The 21,402-nt window shown below is 38.0% G+C and overlaps 1 protein-coding gene across 2 annotated transcripts in view; it reads left to right on the plus strand.

Moving 5' to 3' along the window:
• PARL (presenilin associated rhomboid like) overlaps positions 1–21,402 on the plus strand; it is a 55,134-nt gene that overhangs the window by 26,483 nt on the left and 7,249 nt on the right. For both annotated transcript variants that reach the window (XM_077148760.1, XM_077148761.1), the window contains 3 exons: positions 545–615; positions 15,705–15,806; positions 15,941–16,038. In XM_077148760.1, coding sequence (XP_077004875.1) covers positions 545–615; positions 15,705–15,806; positions 15,941–16,038 — 271 coding nt within the window. The remainder of the gene's footprint in view (positions 1–544; positions 616–15,704; positions 15,807–15,940; positions 16,039–21,402) is intronic.

Here is a 21,402-nt window from a genome sequence, read left to right on the forward strand (position 1 = left end):
AAACCTACAATTGTTCTAAACAGTTTAAATAAATGAGTAAATAGGATTGGAGAAAAAAATACTGAATAATTTCAACTAAAAACAAAAAAGAATGAGCCACATTCTGGGTAGACATACATATCAAATGACGTTGGAAGCAAAGGGCCCTCCTATAAAGGATCCTTTAGGCCAGAGTCTCACAGATTTGACTATACAGCAGAATTGCCTGGAGAGCTGAGTAAAATGTAGAGTTCCTGGTACCACTCCAGAGAATCTGATCAATTGTGTCTGGTGTGCAGTCAGAGTATTCTGAGATAGCTGGTGAGTTTGGGAACTAGTCTCCTTTCTTCATTTTGTAGATACCAGAGAGAAAAAGTAAATTATTCTTCCTCACCCATCAAGTTGTACAGTGCATCAGACTTCTTTCTCTATAAAATATTTATCCATGCCCATACGCTGATAGTGGTTCAGATAGAAATGTGACACTGTTTGTATGGGGTAGAAAGCAGAAGTGGAAATTATTTTATACTTCGCTTAAATTATTGAAATGTGATTTTATTTTCAGGTGTTATTTCCAATTTTGTCAGTTATGTGTGTAAAGTTGCCACAGGAAGATATGGACCATCTCTTGGTGCAGTAAGTATTTCTATTTTAAATTGAATTATCTTCATTTTCTTTTTTTAATATTTTTATTGAGAAATATCCACACACATACAGTCTAACTATATTATATAATTAGTAGCTTACAATAGCATTCTTCTCCATGATCATTTTTAGAACATTTGCATCACTTCAGGAAAAGAAATAAAAAGAAAAAAAAAAAGGACATGTACATCCCATACCACTTACCCTTCCCTCTCATTGACCCACAGTATTTCAGTCTACCCAATTTTTACCCCTTATCTCCCCCTATTATTTATTTATCCCTATTTTTTTACTCATCTGTCCATATCCTAGATAATAAAAGACACATCAGACACAAGGCTATCACAATCACACAGTCACATTGTAAAAGCCATATACAGACTTCTTCAAGAATCAAGGCTACTGGAACACAGCACAACAGTTTTAGGTACTTTCCTCTAATCACTCCAATACACCATAAACTCAAAAGGATGTCTGTACAAGGCATAAGAACCTCTAAGGATAACCTCTCGACTCTATTTGAAATCTCTCAGCCACTGAGACTTTATTTTGTCTCATTTCTCTCTTCTCCCTTTTGGGAGAAGTCTCCCCAAGAAGACTTCTCATTCCCATGATGCCAGGTCCCAGCTTATGCCCAGGTATCAGGTCCTATATTGCCAGGAAGATTTACACCCCTGGGAGTCATCTCTGATGTAGGGAGGACAGCAGTGCATTCACCTGCCAAGTTGGCTTAGAGAGAGAACACATCAGAGCAACAAAAGAGGGTGACTCTTAGGCATAATTATCAGTAAGCTTAACTTCTTTGCAGGAATAAGCTTCATATAGGGTGAGCCCCAAGATTGAGGGCTCAGCCTATTGAATTGGTTGTCCCCACCTCTTGCGAGAATATCAGGAATTCCCCGTAAGGGGAACTTTAATATTTCTTCCTTTCTTCCCAGTCCCCCAAGGGGACTTTGCAAATACTTTTTTATTCTCTGCCCAGATTACTCTGGATAGATGGGGGCATCACACTAACCTGTTCAGACCAACAAGATCTCATGCCCTATTCAAGATTCTATGTAATTATTGTTCAGGTAAACTTACTATACAAGTCAAAATAGATAATGTATTACCCAAAATATATAAATTTTTACCAAATAAATGTCTCTCCCTTTGGTCTCACACAGAGGTTGAAGTTTGAAAATATGGGCCATATCATCCTTTACCCAGTGTTCTGATTTACTTTAGTCCTATCCAGAGCAGCTTCATTCATATCTCTAGGTGAAGTCTGATCACTTTTTTAGCTTATTAAACAGTTGCTGAAACTATCCAGAGCAGCTTCATTCATATCTCTAGGTGAAGTCTGATCACTTTATTAGCTTATTAAACAGTTGCTGAAAGAGGTAGTGCTGACTTTCATAACTTCAGTACTCTAACTCTGAGTTTCACATAAATACCTGAAGTTTCAGGAAACGACCCAGTTATATATAAATAGCTCAGTATCCCAGAATTTAAAAATATCAGTTACAACTCCTAAATATATGTGACTGCTATAAGAACTTACAATCTAGAACCCTTTACAATAGGCCCCAGTCTGATAACCCATGCTCTTGACTTCAGTTCTTTGAGTTTATATATCATAATTAGTCCATGTGAGTGAAGCATATTTGTCTTTTTGCTTCTGACATTTCATTCAACACACTATCCTTAAGGTTCATTCATCTAGTTGTGTGCCTCACAACTTCATTCCTTCTTGCATTTGCTCATGGTATGTAAACACACACAGTTCCCCCTTGTATTTCTCAGTCCTTGTACCTTTGAACACTGCTGCCATAAACAACAGTGTGCAAATATCCATTCGTGTCCCCACTCTAAGTGTATATACCTGCATTGAGGTTGCAGGATCATATGACATCCCCATCCCTAGCCTCCTGTAGAACCACCACGCTGCTTTCCAAGGGGCTGCACCTTTCAGCTTCCCTACCAACAGTGAATAGGTATATCTCTTTCTCCACATTATCTCTAGCACTTGTTTCTCTCTGTTTCTTTTAACATAGGCATGCTCCAGGAACTGAACCCAGGTTTCTGCATGGCAGGCAAGAACTCTGCCACTGAACCACCGTTACTCGCCTTCTGTTCATTTTTAAACAGTTTTATTCACACATCATACAGTCCAACCTGAGTAAATAGACATGCCTTTGCCACCATAATCTATATGAAGATGTTTCCTTTTCTTCCACAAAGAATCCATACCACTCCCCTATACCCCCACCGCCACCCCACTTGTTGACATTTAGTTTTGGCATAATACCTTTGTGACATTCACTGGAAGCGTATTACAGTGTTACTGTTGACAGTATACCATAGCTTGCTTTGATTGTACTTCTTCCTCTATACCATCCATTTTCAACACCTTGCAATGTTGACATTCATTTGTTCTCTCTCATGCAAAAGCGTTTTAATATTTGTACATTTAATCACATCATTGTTCACTCCAGGCATTCCTAAGTTATACTGTCTCAGTCTTTATCTTTTCTTCTGGTGTCATACTTGCCTCCAGCCCTTCTCCCTCTATCATGCTCACATTTCAGCTTCATTCAGCGTATTTACATTACTGTGCTGCCATCAAGCAGTATTGTACTATCCATTTGTGAATTTTTACCAACAGTCCTATTGCTAAGTTTGTATTCCTTCAACATCAAATGCCCAATCTCTACCTTCTTTCTATCTCTTGATAACCTGCGTTCTTAACTTTAACTCTCAAAATTCAGTCATCAATATTAGTAGTTCATATTCATGAAACCATTTGGTATTTGCCCTTTTGTTTCTGGCTAATTTCACTCAGCATAATGTCTTCAAAGTTTATCCACATTGTTACATACTTCATGACTTCATTCTGTCTTAGAACTGTGTCGTAGTCCATCGTATGTATATACCACAGCTTAAGCCACTCGTCCATTGATTGACATTTTGGCTGTTTCCATCTCTTGGCATTCATAGATAATGCTGCTATAAACATCAGTGTGCAAATGTCCATTTGTGTCCTTGCCTTCAGTTTCTTGGAATGTATATGTAGTTAATGGGATTGCTGAATCTCATGGCAGTTCTATACTTAGCTTCCTGAGGAACCGCCAAACTGCCTTCCAGAGCAATTGTACCATTTTACATTCCCACCAACAGTGGATGAGTATGCTCCTTTCCCCACATCCTCTCCAGCACATGTTGTTTTCTGTTTTTTTGATAATGGTCATTCTAGTGGGTATGAGATGATATTGTGGTTTTGATTTGCGTTTCCCTAATAGCCAGTGAAGTTGAACATCTTTTCATGTGCCTTTTAGCCATTTGTATTCCTCTTCTGAAAAGTGTCTGTTCATGTCTTTTGCCCATTGTTTAATTGGGTTGCATGTCCTATTGTTGAGTTGTAGAATCTCTGTGTATTCTAGATACAAACCCTTATCTAATATATGGTTTCCAAATATTGTCTCTCATTGTGTATGCTGCCTTTTTACTTTCCTGACAAAGTGAATCAACTTCATTTTGAAATAATTTTAGACTTAAAAGAAAGGTGCAAAATTAATATGAAGAGTTCCCATATACCCTTTACCTAACTTCTCCACTTGTTACATCTTACAGAATCACAGTACAATTAACATTTGAATAAACATTGAAACAATATTAAGTGATTGTTTCGGTTTGTTAAAGTTGTCAGAATGCAATATACCAGAAATAGGTTGGCTTTTTCAATGGGGTTTTATTGGGTTACAAGTTTACCATTCTCAGGCCATGGAAATGTCCAAATGAAGGCATCAGCAAGAGGACACTTTCACTGAAGAAAGGCCAATGGCATCCGGGATTCCTCTATCACATAACATGCCTGCTGTTCCTTCACTACTGGGTTCTGTTGTTTTTAGGTTCCATGTGTCTTTGCTTCTCTAGGGACATTTCTCTGAGCTCTCTGTGGCCTGCAGGTCTTCTCTTAGTCTCTGGGGTGTTTCTCTCTCTCTGCCTCTTTCACTTGGTTTCATCTCTCTGCTCTATTTACATCTCTGTGTTTTCTTTTATCCTCTTCATAGAGAACTCCTGTAAAAGAATTAAGACTCGCTTTGAATTGGGTGGGTCATCTCCCTGGAAACAACCTAACCAAAAGGTCCCACCTACAATAGATCTGCACCCACAAGAATGGATTAAAAGGACATGGTGGGCGGGCCGCGGTGGCTCAGCGGGCAAGAGTGCTTGCCTGCCATGCCGGAGGACCCCGGTTCGATTCCCGGCCCCAGCCCATGTAAAAAACAAACAAACAAACAAAATATAATAAAATAAGAAAATGTTTAAAGATGTTTCCCTTTCTTCCTCCCTTCCTTCCTTCCATCCTTCCTTCCTTCTCTGTCTTTCTTTCCTTCCCTTCCTCCCTCTCTCTTAAAAAAAAAAAAAAAAAAAAAAAAGGACATGGTATTACCCAAAATATAAATTTTTACCAAACATAACAGATTCAAACCAGCACACTAATGTACATCTAATTTGAAATTCATACAATTGTAAAGCTTTGTAAATTTCAAGCTATAGCCTTGAATTGTTGATCGTTTGTGAATGTTCACTGGAATAGGGCACGTATCAAGAGGATTTTGCATATCAAAAGGATTAAGTCAGAATAGTGACTTAATAGCTTGCAGAAATCTAATTTCAGAATTGATTATTATACCATAGCCTCCTATTTAGTCAGTATTTAAGTGTCAGGTATGTGTCAGGCTCAGTCCTGGGGCGTGGGCATAGAACCAGAGACCAAGAAGGTCAAAATTCCTGTCCTCAGGAGTTTATGTTCTGGATGCTAAAAAGAAAAAGAGGTTCCTTTTGAGTTTAATGACCAATATATATGTACATGTAAATCTTTATGTAATATGTACATTCAGTTTATATATACTTAAATACTAATGTATTCAAATAGGGGATTTCATATTTAAAGAAACTCCAAAAAGGTTCGTTGTTTGAAAAGAATCTTTACATAAAATAATCTCCTCAACATTTGTATATAATTAATTTTTCTAAAATGGCCTATGTGTTGTCCTGTGGTCTATATGTTTTTATAGCTTAAACTTAACCTTTTTTTCCCCTCATGGAATGTGTTTGTTTTCTATATAAAGATATGTGCAGGTATGATTTATGTATTTCAAATCATTTTCTCTTTATCTCATTCAGTAACTAAGCACTAATATATGAGCAGTGAAGACTGCTGGGATGAATCAAGTGGATTATGCTTTCAAGTTTAGTTTAATCTAGGGGAAAGCATTATACACACATTTAATGTATATTGAAAAGGACTTCCCCTTTATTCCTTTTTTTTTGATTTTGTATATAATTTTATTCTCACACCATATTTCCCTTTATTTTTTAATGGTATTTTCACAGGATGCAAAATTAAGAGCTTACAGTTCTTTCAACAATTGAAAAATGTGCCATTTCTTTCTGGCTTCCGTGGTTTCTCATGAGAAATCAGTTGTCAATCAAATTCTTTTTTCCTCTATGGGTAAGGCATCATTTCACTACTTATAAGATTTTTTCTTTGATCTTTTTAGTTTTCAGAAATTTGGCTGTGGTATATCTTGGCATGGATTTTTTTGTGTTTGTCCTATTTAGAGTTCACTCAACTTGAATCTGTAGATTTATGTCTCTTCTAGTTTCCTAGGCTGCTAAAGGCAGATATCATGAAATAGATTGACTTTAACAGTGGAAATTTATTTTCTTATAGTTTGAAGCTGAGAAAATGTCCAAATCAAGGCATCATCAAGGTGATGCTTTCTTCCCAAAGACTGACTGCCAATGATCCTTGGCACCTCTGCCTTGTGACAAGGCATATGCTCGTATCTACTGGTCTTTCTCTTGCTTTCGGGGTTCCATTGCTTTTAGCTTATACTTCTGTGGCTTGCTCTCTCTGTGTTCTTTCCTCTCTGGGGTCTCCCTTCCTGGAAGCCCAGAATTTTCCAGGACATCAATTTCTGGTTTCTTTGTACCCAAGAGTTCACTTTTCGGCTTATCTCTCTCCTGACTCATTTCACTATAAGCTGTGAGAAGAAACCATGCTGCACTTTTCACATTTAATTTAGAGATCTCTTCTGCTAAATATCCAAGTTCATGGCTTTTAAAATCTGCCTTCCAGCCAAAGCCACTAGTCAATTTTGCCAGATTATCTGCCATTTTAAAACAAGGCTCGTCTTCCTTCCAGTCTTTTATAACACATGCCTCCTTTCTTTCTAAGGCTTTATCAGAAATGTCTTTAGAGTCCACATTTCTATGAATAGTCTCTTCAAAGCATTCTAGGCCTTCTCTATCAAGCTTCTCACAACTCTTTTCAGAATCTTCCCCTTATCCATTTAAGAAGCCATTCCAACATGTTTGGTATTTGCAAACTGCAGCAGCACCCCACTCTCTGTTACCAAAATCTGTTCTAGTTTGCTAGCTGCCAGAATGCGATATACCAGAAATGGAATGGCTTTTAAAAAGAGGAATTTAATAAGTTTCTAGTTTACAATTCTAAGGTTGAGAAAATGTCCCAATTAAGCAAGTCTGTAGAAATGTCAAATCAAAGGCATCCAGGAAAAGGTACCTTGGTTCAAGAAGGCCAATGAAGTTCAGGGTTTCTCTCTCAAGTGAGAAGGCACATGGCGAACACAGTCAGTTTCTCTCTCATCTGGAAAGGCACATGGTGAACACGGTCAGGGTTCCTCTCTCATCTGGAAGGGCACATGGTAAACACGGTGTCATTTGCTAGCTGCTTCTCCGGCTTCCTGTTTCATGAAGCTCCCCGGGAGGCGTTTTCCTTCTTCATCTCCAAAGGTCGCTGGCTGGTGAACTCTGCTTCTCGTGGCTATGTCGTTCTTCTCTGCTCTCTCTCGTTCTACAAAATGTTTCTTTTTTTATAGGACTCCAGAAACTTATCAAGACCCACCCAAATGGGTGGAGACATGTCATCATCTAATCCATCTTAACAACCACTCTTGACTAAATCACATCATCCAGGGAGATGATCTGATTACAGTTTCAAACATACAGTACTGAATAGGGATTATTCTACCTTTTTGAAATGAGATTTTGATTAAAACGTGGCTTTTCTAGGAGACATACATCATTTGAATCCTGCACAATTCCCTTTGTAATAGACTGTAGTAAGAGGGTTATGACTCATCTGAATGAGTGGGATCATACCTTAACTGAAGTAGCCTCATTAAAATATCCTACTTACAATGGGCTTACACCCACAGAAATGGATTAAATCTAAGAACATATTTTTCTGGGGTACATACAACTTCAAACCACCACAGTGTTTTTTGGGAAATTTTCAGCTGTTATTTCTTGGAGTACTTTTTTAGCCTACCCTTTTCCTCCTCCTTCTAACTCCTGGGACTCTGAGAACATGATGATTAGATCTTTTGTTATAGTCTCACAGATCCCTGAGGCTCTGCTCATTTTATTTTTTTAAATCTGTTTTATCTTTGTTACTCTGATTGGGAAATTTCTATTGTTCTGTCTTCAAGTTCACAGATGATCTCCTCTCCTTTGCATTCTGCTGTTGAGCCCTTCTGTTGAGTGCTTTTGTATTTGATTCTTGTATTTTTCAGTTCAAAAGTCTCCATTTTATTCTTTATATCGTCTACTTATTTGGTGAAACATTTTATTTCTTTGCTGATAAAAGAAATATATTCATTTGTTTCAAGAATGTAATCACTTGTTGAAGCATTTTGTGATGAATGCTTTTAAATGCTTGTCAGATCATTCTAACAACATTTCAGTGTTGGCATCTGTTAATTCTTTTCTCATTCACATTGAGATTTTCTTGTTTTCTCTGTTATAAGTGATTTTACAGTTGATACCTGGGCATGTTGGGTATTATAAGGCTCTGGATCTTATTTAAATCTGTTTTAGCAGGCCTCCTCTGACACTGCCTGGTGAGGGAAGGGGGTTGTGGCCTCATTGTTGCTATGTGGGCTGGAAGCCCAAAATTCCCACTGGGCCTCTACTGATGCCTCCCTGGCTGAGAGGGAAGAGATCCTTGTTATTGCTCCCCATGTGGCCTCCACTGGCACCACCCTGGCAGCGATGGTGGTCCCTCATTATGCCAGGCAAGGGTAGAAGTCTAGGTTCTCTATGTGGCCTTTACTGATGGGCTTGGTGCTGCAGTTTTTCCTTGTGGTAGTTGGCTGGTATAGCGCAGTTGTTGTCTGACAGTTTTCTCTTTTGTTAGACTGCCATTTCCTGGCCCTTTGCCTAGACAGTATTATTTGGGAAGAACTCACTTTTTTGCACTCATTGGTATTTTCAGGTTGTTGGCTTCTTCAGAACCCAGTCTAAGCTTATGAGGCCAAAAAAAAAAAAATCCAGGAACTCACCACTGTGTCATTCCTTGGGTCCTGAGGTCTGTAGCTGATCTGTTTTCTTCTCACCTTTCAGAGTTGACTTAAGTTTGTTTCATATACAGTGGTTAAGGTTTTTTAGCTGTACATAGTTTCTGGAAGTAAAAACTTCATTTAAAGAGCAAATTCATTTAAAAATCATCACGCAAGAAAAAACCTTACACACTATTAATATGATAGATATGAAGATTGTATAGATAGGGAAAATAATAAAATAAGTAAAAATTAGAAGTGTCAGTCAGGGTTCTCCAGAGAAACAGAATCAAAAGGATATTTGCACATCTGTGTATGTATGTATGTAAAACTTTATTATAAGGAATTGACTCATGTGGTTGTCAGGGTTGTCAAGTCTGAAATCTATAGGGCAGGAGCAACAGGCTGGGGATAGAGTAAGGGTGATATGGTAGTCTTGAGTCCAAAATCTGTAGGGGAAGCCAGCAGGACAGAAATTCCAAGAGGAGTTGATGTAATCTTGAGGCAGGATTGATGTAATCTTGAGGCAGACTTTCTTCTTCCTTTTGGAACTCCCTCTCCTTTGGTCTTTAGGCCTCCACCTGATTCAACGAGACCCACCCGTATTTTCCAGGGTTATCTCCTTTAGTTCGAGTCAGCTGACTGCAGAAGCTAATCACATTGACAGAACACCTCTCTAAGGACATCTAAACCAGTGTTTGACCAAATAACTGGATACCATAACCTAATCAATTTGTATATAAAATTATCCATCATAGATATGTATATTGATTACAAATATATTATCAGTGCACATAAACAGATTATTGATGAAGGACAAAAGATCTTCATCTGTAAACAAAGATCTAGGCTTCTGGGGTCTGGACATATGGGGATCCATGGCTCCCTGAAATTGTATTTAAAATATATATAAATGTTTTTCTGGGGAGCCATTTATTAGATTCTTTAAAGTCTGACTAGAAAAATAAAGGAACCCCTCTCTCTTTGGGAGCAGGCCTAAACATTTCACAGAAAAGCAGATTGTGATTTATTCATACACGCAAATAAAGGTCACATTAGGAAAATTCTAGAAGAAAATGGAACTGCCTCCTCTCTTTAATATAATATATAATAAGCACAGTAAAGTTATAGTCACAGCGAAACTGCCTTTAAGTAGAAATGCGTAGCTAATGAGAATATTTCTCTAATTTAAAAATAATCAGTAATAAGCCCTTTATATGGAAAATATAAAATCATTTCTGGCAAAGTAATTTAGGTATAACTCACAAAATTTTGATGTTAATTTCATAACAAATATGTTTCCTACATTTTTGGGAAAAGTATAATTCTGTGGTGCTTTTTTGCTCTCAGAAAATAAGTTGTAACTTCTGGATCTTGTTGAGTTTGGTTTTGTTTAAAAAATAAAATAAAATCTAGGCTATTAAAAGCCTGGAAGGTGATGAGCTACTTTTCACTGTTACTGTCAAATTCTTAGTGGCATTGGCATCTATTCTGCTTAATACGATGTGTCCTGATAGATTCTGAGGGCAAATGTTGAAGTACCAGTCAGTACAATTTGATCAGAATAAATATAAACATAACCAGCATAACATATTGCACCCCAAGGGAACCATGAACCAGCAAGTTTTGTGGAGAAACACAACTTTCTGAGATGGTTCTGAGATCACTGAAAGCTGCTGTGACACATTTGGGGCCTGGAGATGGGAACCAGGGAAAAGTTGAACCAATCATGAAGGAATATGTATGTGTTTGAGTTTGGTGTTGATTTGTAAAGAAAGCCATGTTTTAGCATTTTAGGCCCTTGCACAGGGAAGCCAGTTTGATCAACATACAGAAACAGATAGTTGATCTTCAATATAGACTATAGAATTTATTCTGACTCCTAACTCTCACTCTATCCCTTTAATATGTAATTAAAATTACAGTTTCATTGTTCTTCCACCTTTTCAGCGTAGGCCCTGGGTTGCCTTTGCCACTTACCTGAACTCAGATTTTGTGTTCTCCTGAGGTTGGTGCATGCTGTCCTACCAGTGTGCAGTTACCCCCATGCATTTCCTAGAAATGTGCCTTTAGCTGGTTTCCTTGGTCTGGCCAATTGGCAACTGTGCATTAGAAGCTGAAGACAGTTGGGATCACTGGGACTCATAATAATTTTCTATAAAGAATTGGCAAATCCTAAAACATAAGACAGCCCTATATTCTGAAGTAACCTTATGTTCTAGTTTGCGAGTTGCCAGAATGCAATATACCAGAAACAGGATGGCTTTTAAAAAGGGGAATTTAATAATTTGCTAGTTCACAGTTCAAGTTCAAGGCCAAGAAAATGTCCCAATTAAAAAGGTCTATAGAAATGTCCAATCAAAGGCATCCACGGAAAGATACCTTGGTTCAAGGAGGCCGATGAAGTTCAGGGTTTCTCTCTCAAGTGAGAAGGCACATGGCAAACAGTCAGGGTCTCTCTCTCATCCGGAAGGGCATATGGCAAACACAGCATCATCTGCCAGCTTTCTCTCCTGGCTTCCTGTTTCATGAAGCTCCCCAGTAGGCGTTTTTCTTCTTCATCTTCAAAGGTTGCTGGCTGATGGACTCTGCTTCGTGGTGCTGCAGCATTCTCTCTCTCTCTGAATCTCTCGTTCTCCAAAATGTTTCTTCTTTTATAGGATTCCAGTAAACTAATCAAGACCCATCCAAGTGGGTAGAGTCACATCTCTATCTAATCAAGTTTAATACCCACTCTTGATTGAGTCACATCTCCATGGAGATATGCTAATTAAATTTCCAACATACAGTACTGAATAGGGATTAGAAGAAACGGCTTCCTTTATAAAATGGAATTAGGATTAAAAGTATGGCTTTTCTAGGGGACATGCATCTTTTCAAACCAGCGCACCTTACATATAGAAGATCCTAAGAAAACAGGTGGTAGTTAAGGAATATAGATGCTATTTTCCAGATATAAACTTTTTTTTTTTTTTTTTTTTTTTTTTAACATTTTGTTGTTTTATTGTTTTCTGTTTGTCCGTTTTTGTTACATGGGGTGGGGCCGGGAATCGAACCGAGGTCCTCCGGCATAGCAGGCAAGCACTTTGCCCGCTGAGCCACCGCGGCCCGCCCCTAAACTTTTTAATATGAAAAAATAGAGGTATTCCTTTCTAATTATAAGTGCTCCTTTTAAAAGTCATTTTGCTCTTAGGTGGCTTCTTTTAAACACCCTATTTGGAAATAATGTTAAACTTACAGAAAAATTGTAAGAATAATACAAAGTACTTCCATATACCCTTTTTTAGAGTCCTGAGGTTTTAAATCCTGAAGTATTGGCATATAAAAAATTGCACATATTTAAAACTTTAAAATTTGTAAGTTTTGGCATGTAGACACCCATGAAATTATCATCACACTCAGGATAATAAACATATTCATCTCTCTTAAAATTTCCTGGTGATCCTCTCTAGTCCTTCCCTGTATCCCCAGGCAACCCATTATCTATTTTCTGTCAAGATAAATCTTGACAGAATGGCTGGATCTTACGGTAGATGTATGTTTAATGCTTAACTTCTGTCTGCCGAACTGTACTCCACAGCAGCAGTGTGTGAGAGAGGTCTAGTTCTTCCATATCCTTGACACTTGATATACATTAAAAGACACAGTCTTTTTAATGCTAGGCATTCTAGTAGGAGTACGGGGGTATCCCAGTGTGCTTTTCATTTTCATTTCCAGATGACTGCTGTTGTTGAGCATCTTTTCATATAATTACTTTTTTGAAGTGCCTTTTTTTTTTTGGCCTGTTTTTTTTTTTATATGTAGAGAGTTTTTTAATATATTCAGAATATAAATCCTTTATCAGATTTATGATCTGTAAATATTTTTTCCCAGTCTCTGGCTTTGCTCTTAACAATGTCTTTTGAAGAGAAGTTTTTCATTTGGATGCAGTCCAACTTATCGCTTTATTGATCATGCTTTTGTGGTCATAGCTCAGAAATCTTTGCCTAACCCAAAGTCACAAACATTTTTCTCCTGTTTTCTTCTAGAAGTTTTATATTTTTAAATTTTGTATTTAGGTTTATATTCTGCTTCAATAGAATTCACATTTACTCTTGACCCAGATTCACCAGTTGTTAACATTTTTGCCATATTTCATTTTTCACTTTCTTCTGTAGTGATACTTTTTTTGTTCCCGGAACTATTTGAGAGTACATTACATAGATCATGCCCCTTTACCCCACATACCACATACTTCATAGTGTATTTCCTAAAAGCAAGAATATGTAACCTGCAATGCAGTTATCAAGTTAGGGTGTAACATTGATATCATATTGTTTTTTTAATCCATTGTCCATATTCCAGTTTTTCAGTTGTGCGAATAATATCCTTTATAGCTATTTTTTCCTGAGGCTAGGATTATTACATTTAGTTTTTATGTCTCTTTGACCACTTTCAAGTTGAACATTTCCAGTCTTTTTTTTTTGCCTTTAACAAAATTGAATAATGAAGTCCAGTTATGTTGATAGAGTGCTCATCAATTGGGTTTATCTGTTTCTTCATAATTAGATTCAGATTTTTTGTTTGTTTGTTCAAATTCTACAAAAGTGTTTTGTCCTTTTCACAAGCATCACATTTGGAGGTACCTGATGTCCATTAGCCCCTTATTGGAGATGATAATTTTGATCTCTGGTTAATGTGTTGCCTAGTTTCTCTACTGTATAATTACTATTTTTCCTTTTCAAATACATAGTTTTTTAGAAGATTCTTTGAGATTATGTAAATACCTTGTTCATCAGCATACTCTCTCCCCACCCTGCCCCCCGAAATAGTGTCCATTGATTTTTGTAGCTTGAATTGAATTCTGCTATGGTTGTTGCAAAGGGTGAAAATTTTTTTAATTCTATTATTTTTTTTTCTATGTTTGTCAGCATTATACCAGAAGGCAGAACTTTCCCTTCTCTCCTATTCATTTATTTATTATCAGTCTGGTCTCATGGGGGTTTCCTATATTCCTTTATTTTTTATTAATTTGAAATAATTGTAGATTTTCAGGACGATCTCAAATGTGGTAGAAAGTTCCCATACACCCTTCCCCTGGCTTTCCCTAATGTTATCATCTTCCACAACCACAGTACATTTATCAAAACTAGGAAATTCATATTGGCACGGTACTATTAACTATAGACTATATTTGAATTTCCTCAGTTTTTGTGTGAGGTCCTTTTTTGTGTTCCAGGATACTACATTGCATTTAGCCACTTTTTCTTTTTAGTATAGTTTATCAGTCTCTCCTTGTCTTTCTTGACCTTGACACTTCTGAAGAATAGTGACCTGCTATTTTGTAGACTGTTCCTCATGAGAGTTTTATTATTTTAAATAAATGACTATGATTTGTCTCTACTAAGAACTTTGTTACAAAACAAAGTTAAAGCGCCTGCTTTCTCGAGCTGTATCCTGTCCCCCTTGACTCTCTCCCTGCTCTTCAATACTATGCTGTACTCCAGCCACACTCAGTTTCTTATCTCTGCCTTATTTCTCAATACCATGCTCTCTGACTTGAAGATTTGGTTTTTTATTCTGCCTAGAACACTCTTCCCATCTCCTCCTCCTTTCACCAGTCCTGGTCGCCCTTCCTTGTGAAACTTGAGGTCACTTTCTTCATTAACCCTGAGCCTGCATTAGCTCTCATTTATGTGCTGCAATATCGTATGTGCTTTTCCTCCTGTCCTGGCTTGTCTCTTGGTTTTACTTATCTGTCCTCTTCTCTGCACTGTAGGCCCCACTACAGCAGGGACTGAAGGTTGTCTTCACCTTTATATCCCTAGGGTCTAGCAGGTGCCTGGTAGATGGTAGCACTCAAGTATTTGAATGAATGATTTCACAGAAACTAGGGGTTGTGATTCAGTTCCTCAGGTATTCCCCTTTCAGAGAAATTGGGACCGTATCTGACATTGAGAGGCTAGTTAAATTAACATAATTTATGTAGCAGATATTTTGCAGTCATTATAACAAAAAATTGTAAAGACTATGTAGCAGCCTGGAGAAGCACACATAGGAAAAATTGAAAATCTGCACAGTGATTCTTGCTATTTAAATATAATGAGAAATAGTTGATTTATTGATTATAAGATTGTGAGTTTTAGATTTTTATTCTGTAATACAGAAGAAATTGTTGGGTGGAGGGAATATTCCTTCAGACAGGCATAGGAGGATGCTGTGAGGGCTGAATTGGACAGAGCCCTGAGGCAAACATGACAAGCCTTCCTGAGCATAACATTTGCTCAGCAGTTTTAGGGAAAACATTCAGGTATAATATGATGTACAGTGTAAATGCACATGGGCTTTAAAGATGAAGCATTATATGTGGAAGAGAGTCCATACATTTGGGCTTCTTTGGGCACAGTTGATGCTCAGTTTTTCTGAGTACACAGGAGCTGTGTTGGGGAAATTTGAGAAGTGCTTTCTCAGGTATTAAATGAAATGATGCATATGAAGCACTTAGTACTTGCCTTGTCGTTTATTAATTGCTGACTTGCTGTTTATGCATTTTATTGCCCTGTAATAGCTCTTCTTGAGTGATGTCTGTACATGAAATACTCAAAGCTTCTAAATTTTGTACCTGCCTGGAAATTTGTCTGTGGCATATAAATTTTCTGAAAAAAGTACTGCTGCTTTAGACATTTTAGTCACTGCACATTTGTACATTGAGCATACTCATGTTTGTGTTGATGTGTTAATTTGCAGTCAGGTGCAATCATGACCGTCCTTGCAGCTGTCTGCACCAAGATTCCAGAAGGGAGACTTGCCATTATCTTCCTTCCAATGTTCACATTCACAGCAGGGAGTGTGAGTATTTTTATGTGGTATTGGGGACTATGGTGATATTTTTGCATTACCTGAATTCTTGCCCTTAAGTTAGAAATGTCAATGCTGTAGGAATCAAAATTGTATCAGTTGTGTTCTGTCTTGCTGGTTTGCAGGCCCTAAAAGCCATTATTGCCATGGATACAACGGGAATGATCCTGGGATGGAAATTTTTTGATCATGCAGCACATCTTGGGGGAGCTCTCTTTGGAATGTAAGTCCAAGGGTAATTGATTGCTGAAACTGCTTCCTTGGGTCATCTCCCTGTCCCTACCCCCATAGAAGGCAGGGTAAGGCCGTTAGCTGATTGAAGGAGGAGCAGGTGGGATTGGGAGGGTGGGCAGCCTGAACAGGGTTTGCTCTGACCTTACTCAGTTTCACCATGTGAGGTGGGATGTCAGAATGTAGGCCCTGCTCCTGCCTCAGTCATTTGTAGAGAGAATCAGTTGGCCTTTACCCTACCCTTAACCTCAAGTTGCTCCAATTCTTGGCCTCCTACCATTCCCAGCCCCTCTTAGATATTGATCCCTGGCCCCCACTCTGTGCTGCCAACCTCCTTTCCTCACTTGCATGCCTTCTAGCCCTACTCTCCCCTGTGAGGTTCCCTCTGACCTCTCTCTCATCTGTGCTGCACAGAGCTGGCAGAGTCATTTTCCTGCTTTCGGTAAGTGTGTGGTGAATGCTGTGTGGCTGGATAGAGGCCAGGAATTACCCTACAGCTTCGACCACACTGAGCCTGTGTTGTACAGCAGGCACTGTCTTAGCTACCTCACATTATACCATTATTACTCCAGTTTACTAATGGGAAACTGAGGCTCAGAAGTGATCTTCCCCAGGCCAAACAACTCTCAAGTGGCAGAGATTTAAACCTAGATCAATGTCATTCCTGCCTTGTCACACCACATTGAGGAAAGTTGGCACTGTGGCTACAAGATCTTCCATTTGTACATTGGACAATGGACTTTTATGTGTGACACAGTAGATCAATAATCACTCTTGTCATAGAAACTTCCAAATGTGATGCTCAGAACTCTGAGCCTCGTCTAACCGTGAGCCCCTTCAGTAGAGTTGTACTTTGTCTAATGTGCTGGATTCCCTGATGACCTATCTTCTCTTGCATAAATGTTGACTTTGTCCTTAACTTGGTTTTTACTTTGATAACAGTGAAAAACTTATGTCTTTTTATTAAAAAGAAAAATCTATTCTAAAAAGAGCACTTTTGCCTATTTAGTGGTGGAACTAAATGCCATTATACCATTTATAATTTTCACTGATGATTAAAGAATAGCATATGTGAGCTCTAGTTTTAAAAGCAACATAGTATAAATAGTAGAGACTGATGTGATATTATATTGTGAGAAGTATAATGACTTATGAAAGAGGTTTTGTTTTATGGACTCTGAATTTATCTGGATCCTTCCATGTATACCTAAAGGGTCTTCTCCTCAGCTGGTTTTATTCTTCTGAACTATAATTAGATAGCTTTTTCTAGTCTGAAAATAACAGGATCAAATACGTTTTAAAGCCCAGGATCTGAAAGGCATTTATTTTGAAAGTTAATGCTTCCTGGGTTTGTTAGTGGTAAAGATTCCATTAGTATCCACCTCATCTTTCCTTGACTTCATGTCCCTGACCAAATATTATAATCCTCCCCTTGGACAATTAAAATAATAATAGCTGGGTGGGTCATGATGGCTCAGTGGCAGAGTTCTCGTCTGCCATTCCGGAGACCCGGGTTCAATTCCCAGTGCCTGCCCATGCAAAAAAAAATTAAAAAATACTAATAGTAATAATAACCATAGTGAAGGTATATTGAATATTTTCTGTGTGCCTAAGCTAAAGACTTTGATCCTTATAAAATCCTATGAACTAAGGACTAATTTAATACTCTTAAAATCTTATGATGAACTCTGTTTTACAAATAAATAAATTGGTTTAAGAAGTTAAGTAATATGTCCAAAGTCACACAGCTAGTAATTACAGAGCTGGAGTTTCATGTTGAGCAGGAAATTGTTAGGCTTCTGCAAAAAAGGATACTTAAGAAAATAGTGGTTTTGAAGGTATTTTCCTAATTTTAGTTTGGCCAAATAACCAGTTACATCTGGATTTATAATTATAATCAGAACAGTGTATCTGTAAGATTAAAGTATTTCACTCTTTGCTTGAAATAAGTTAAAAAGATGTGGGAAGACACTTTATTAATGGGGAGTTCCTGACATGTGATTTGTTTCTTTCAAAGGTTTTGCAATTGCATTTGAATCTTAGGGTTATTCTTTTTTTCTCATTCAAAGTTTATCAGTGTTTGACTTTAAGCCCATAAAAATTTTCATACATGCCTCTAAATTAACTTGTATCTTTTTTTTTTTAATGTCTTTTTCTCTTTCTTTAAATTTAACTGAGTATTCTTTGGGCTTTTCTCTATCTTCCAGAATTTTAATGGTGACCATATATTCTCAGATTCAGATCTTAACTATGTTTAGTGAACATTTAGGATACATTTCAGGTACTGATTACAATAAAAATAAGACTCAGGTTACCATTCAAGCCCTTTACAATAAAAATGCATGCTCAGAACATTTAAAATGTTAAAACATTAAACAGCTATTCTGATACCAGAGTCAAATATAACATTTTTGCAGTCAGGTGTCTAGGAGATGCAAAGACCAACAAAATCTGGTCTCTGTCCCAGGGAACATGAAATCTAGGAAAATCAGGACAAAAACAGTTTTAATAATAAAAGCCATTCCAAATCATCCCCTGTCCTCCAGGAGGCCTTCCCTTCCTCCCTTCACCCGTGAAGGTGCTGGGTCTCCCCTGAGTCATGCGTAGAGCCTGTGGGCCCAGTCAGAGTGCCTGATACTACAGCCCAAGGATCTGGGACCTTCTTGAAGGCAGGCACTTCTATTCCTTGGAGCTCCTCATGGTAGATGCCCACTGAATGCTGTGGTATAGCACAGGGGTTAGTGCACAGGCTTCCAGGTCAGATTTGAGTCCTAGTTATGCTTCTGGGATTACTGGTTGTGAGTATAAGCAAGTTGATTACTAAACCTTTCGGTACTTTACCTTCCTTAGTTCATAGCCTCAAGCAGGTTTGGGGAAGTTCTTAGCAAGAGAATGGGGGCTGGAGCTGTATCTTAAAAAATGAATAGAATTTGGATCAACAGAGAGATGCATAAAGGGCCTTCTAGGTCATTGTTCCAGTGTATGTGGAGCTGAGATGGGGATCAAATGTATGTTCTAGATTTAACCAGATAAGTGGAGTGGGAGAGTCAGTGGTTCTCAGCCTCTTGTTTTACATTAGAAACACTTGAAAAGTTTTTAAAAAGTACTGTGAGGAGACATTGGGAAGATGGCGGACTAGGGAGTTGCAGGGCTCACTCCTTTTCTAAAAACAGTTTGTGGACAGACAGAAACTGTCCAAAACAACATTTCTGGGGCTCTGAAGACCAGGTGAGACTGAGAAACTGGTGAAGAACTGTGAGTAACTCACTCAGCCATGGCTTCTGCACCCATCCCTTGAGGCATGCTAGCTTCAGGTCAGTCCAGTACCTGCCTGCTGGGCTATTGCAGACCAGGAAAGCCATGGAATCTTTCCTCCCCCAAAACAGAGGGGGACAGAACCTACTACTGATTGAGCTACTGGCCAGCAAATTTAGATCACCTGGTCCAGCTGCTTTAGCCCATCCTGGACAGGTGCCATTGTCCCATTGTTTCTACCTGGGTCAGAGGTGGAGCTGGCAGAGGGCTAAAAGTACCCTTCCTTCTTAGGGTTTTGGGGAGTAGGTTGCCAAAGAGTGCCATCTGCTGGGCAGGTCAGGAAAGAGCACCATCTGTTGGGCAGACTAGAAAGCATAGCCTTGGGGAACTGAAAAAAAAAAGGCTTTGGGGCATCTTTCCTGACCTCTCCTAAGGGCTCCTTGGAGCTGTTCTGAATCCCTAGTTTTGGCTGGGAAATACAAACTACGTGTCAATGAAGAGCCTTAACACAAACGCAACCAACAACAGTCTTAAACAAGAAAGAGAAACCAACCTTCAGAATCACTCATCAAGATGCCCAGATATGAACAAAAACTTGCAAACTATACTAAGAAACAGGAAGATACTTGGCTTATTTAAAGAAACAAAGTAAAACTTTGTAACAACTAATCAAAAACATACAAGCAAATCTCCTAAATCGGATGAAGGAAAATACAGCTAAAGAGATAAAAGGATAATAAGAAGACAGTGGATGAGCACAGGCCAGAATTTGCGTGCATGCAAAGAAAAAGAACTTAGGGGAATGAAAGCCACAACAGATTAAAAATATCAGCAAACTAGAAGACGGCATCTAAAATAAAACAGATGGAAGAAAGAATAGGAAAAAAATTGAACAGGGTCACAGGGAATTGAAGGACATCATGAAGCACATAAACATATAGGTCATGGGAGTCCCAGAAGGAAAAGAAAAAGAAAAAAAAGGCAGAGAAGGAAAAAGGGCAAAGAAAATAACAGCCAAAAATGTTCAAAACTCTTAGGAAAAACATAAGTATACATGTCCAAGAAGTGCAGTGTACTCCAAACAGAACGAATACTAATAGATGTATTCCAAGACACAAACTAATCAGACTGTTAACTGCCAAAGATAGAGAATTCTGAAAGCATCTAGAGAATAGCAATCCATCACATATAAGGGATGCTCAATAAGATTAAGTCCTGATTTCTCATCAGGAACCATGGAGGCAAGAAGGCAGTGATATATTTAAAACACTGAAAGAGGAAAAGCTGCTAGCAAAGAGTTTTTTATCTGGCAAAACTGTCTTCAAAAATGAGGGAGACTTTAAAATATTATTCACAGATAAACAGATGCTGAGAGAGTCCATTAACAAGAATCCTGCCTTACAAAAAATACAAAAGGTTGTTCTGAGGCCAAAAACAAAAAAAAAGGAGAGGAGGCTTTGAGAAGAGTAGAAAAGAAGACTATCAGTAAGGATAACTAAAAGGATGAAAAGAAAGACAAAACTGAGATAGGACATATAAAAGCCAAAGTGTAGAATTATCAAAGTCAGTACTGCTTTACAATAATAACATTGGATGTTAATGGATTAAATTCCTGAATCAAAAGACACAGATTGGCAGAATGGATTAAAAAAATATCCATTTATGTGCTGTCTGTAAGAGGACTCACTTTAGACACAAGGATACAAATAGGTTGAAAGTGACAGGCTGGAAAAAGATAACCCACATAAATAGTAACCAAAGAATAGCTGGGGTAGCCACACTAATAACGGACAAAATACACTTTAAATGCAGAGATTGTATAAGAGACAAGGAAGGACATTACACATTAATAAAATGGCAATCCATTAAGAAGAAATAGCAATATTTATGTTCCTAACCAGGGTGCCCCAAGATATATCAGGCAAACACAGGTAAAACTGAAGGGAATAATAGACATCTCTACAAAAATAGTTGGAAAATTCAATATACCACTCGGAAAATTCAATATACCACTCTCATCAGTGGATAGAACATCTACACAGAGGATCACTATAGAAACAGAAAGCTTGAATATGGTAAGTGAACTAGACCTAACGGACAT

The sequence above is a fragment of the Tamandua tetradactyla genome, chromosome 2, assembly GCF_023851605.1.
Source record: "Tamandua tetradactyla isolate mTamTet1 chromosome 2, mTamTet1.pri, whole genome shotgun sequence".
NCBI classification, from domain to species: Eukaryota; Metazoa; Chordata; class Mammalia; order Pilosa; family Myrmecophagidae; genus Tamandua; species Tamandua tetradactyla.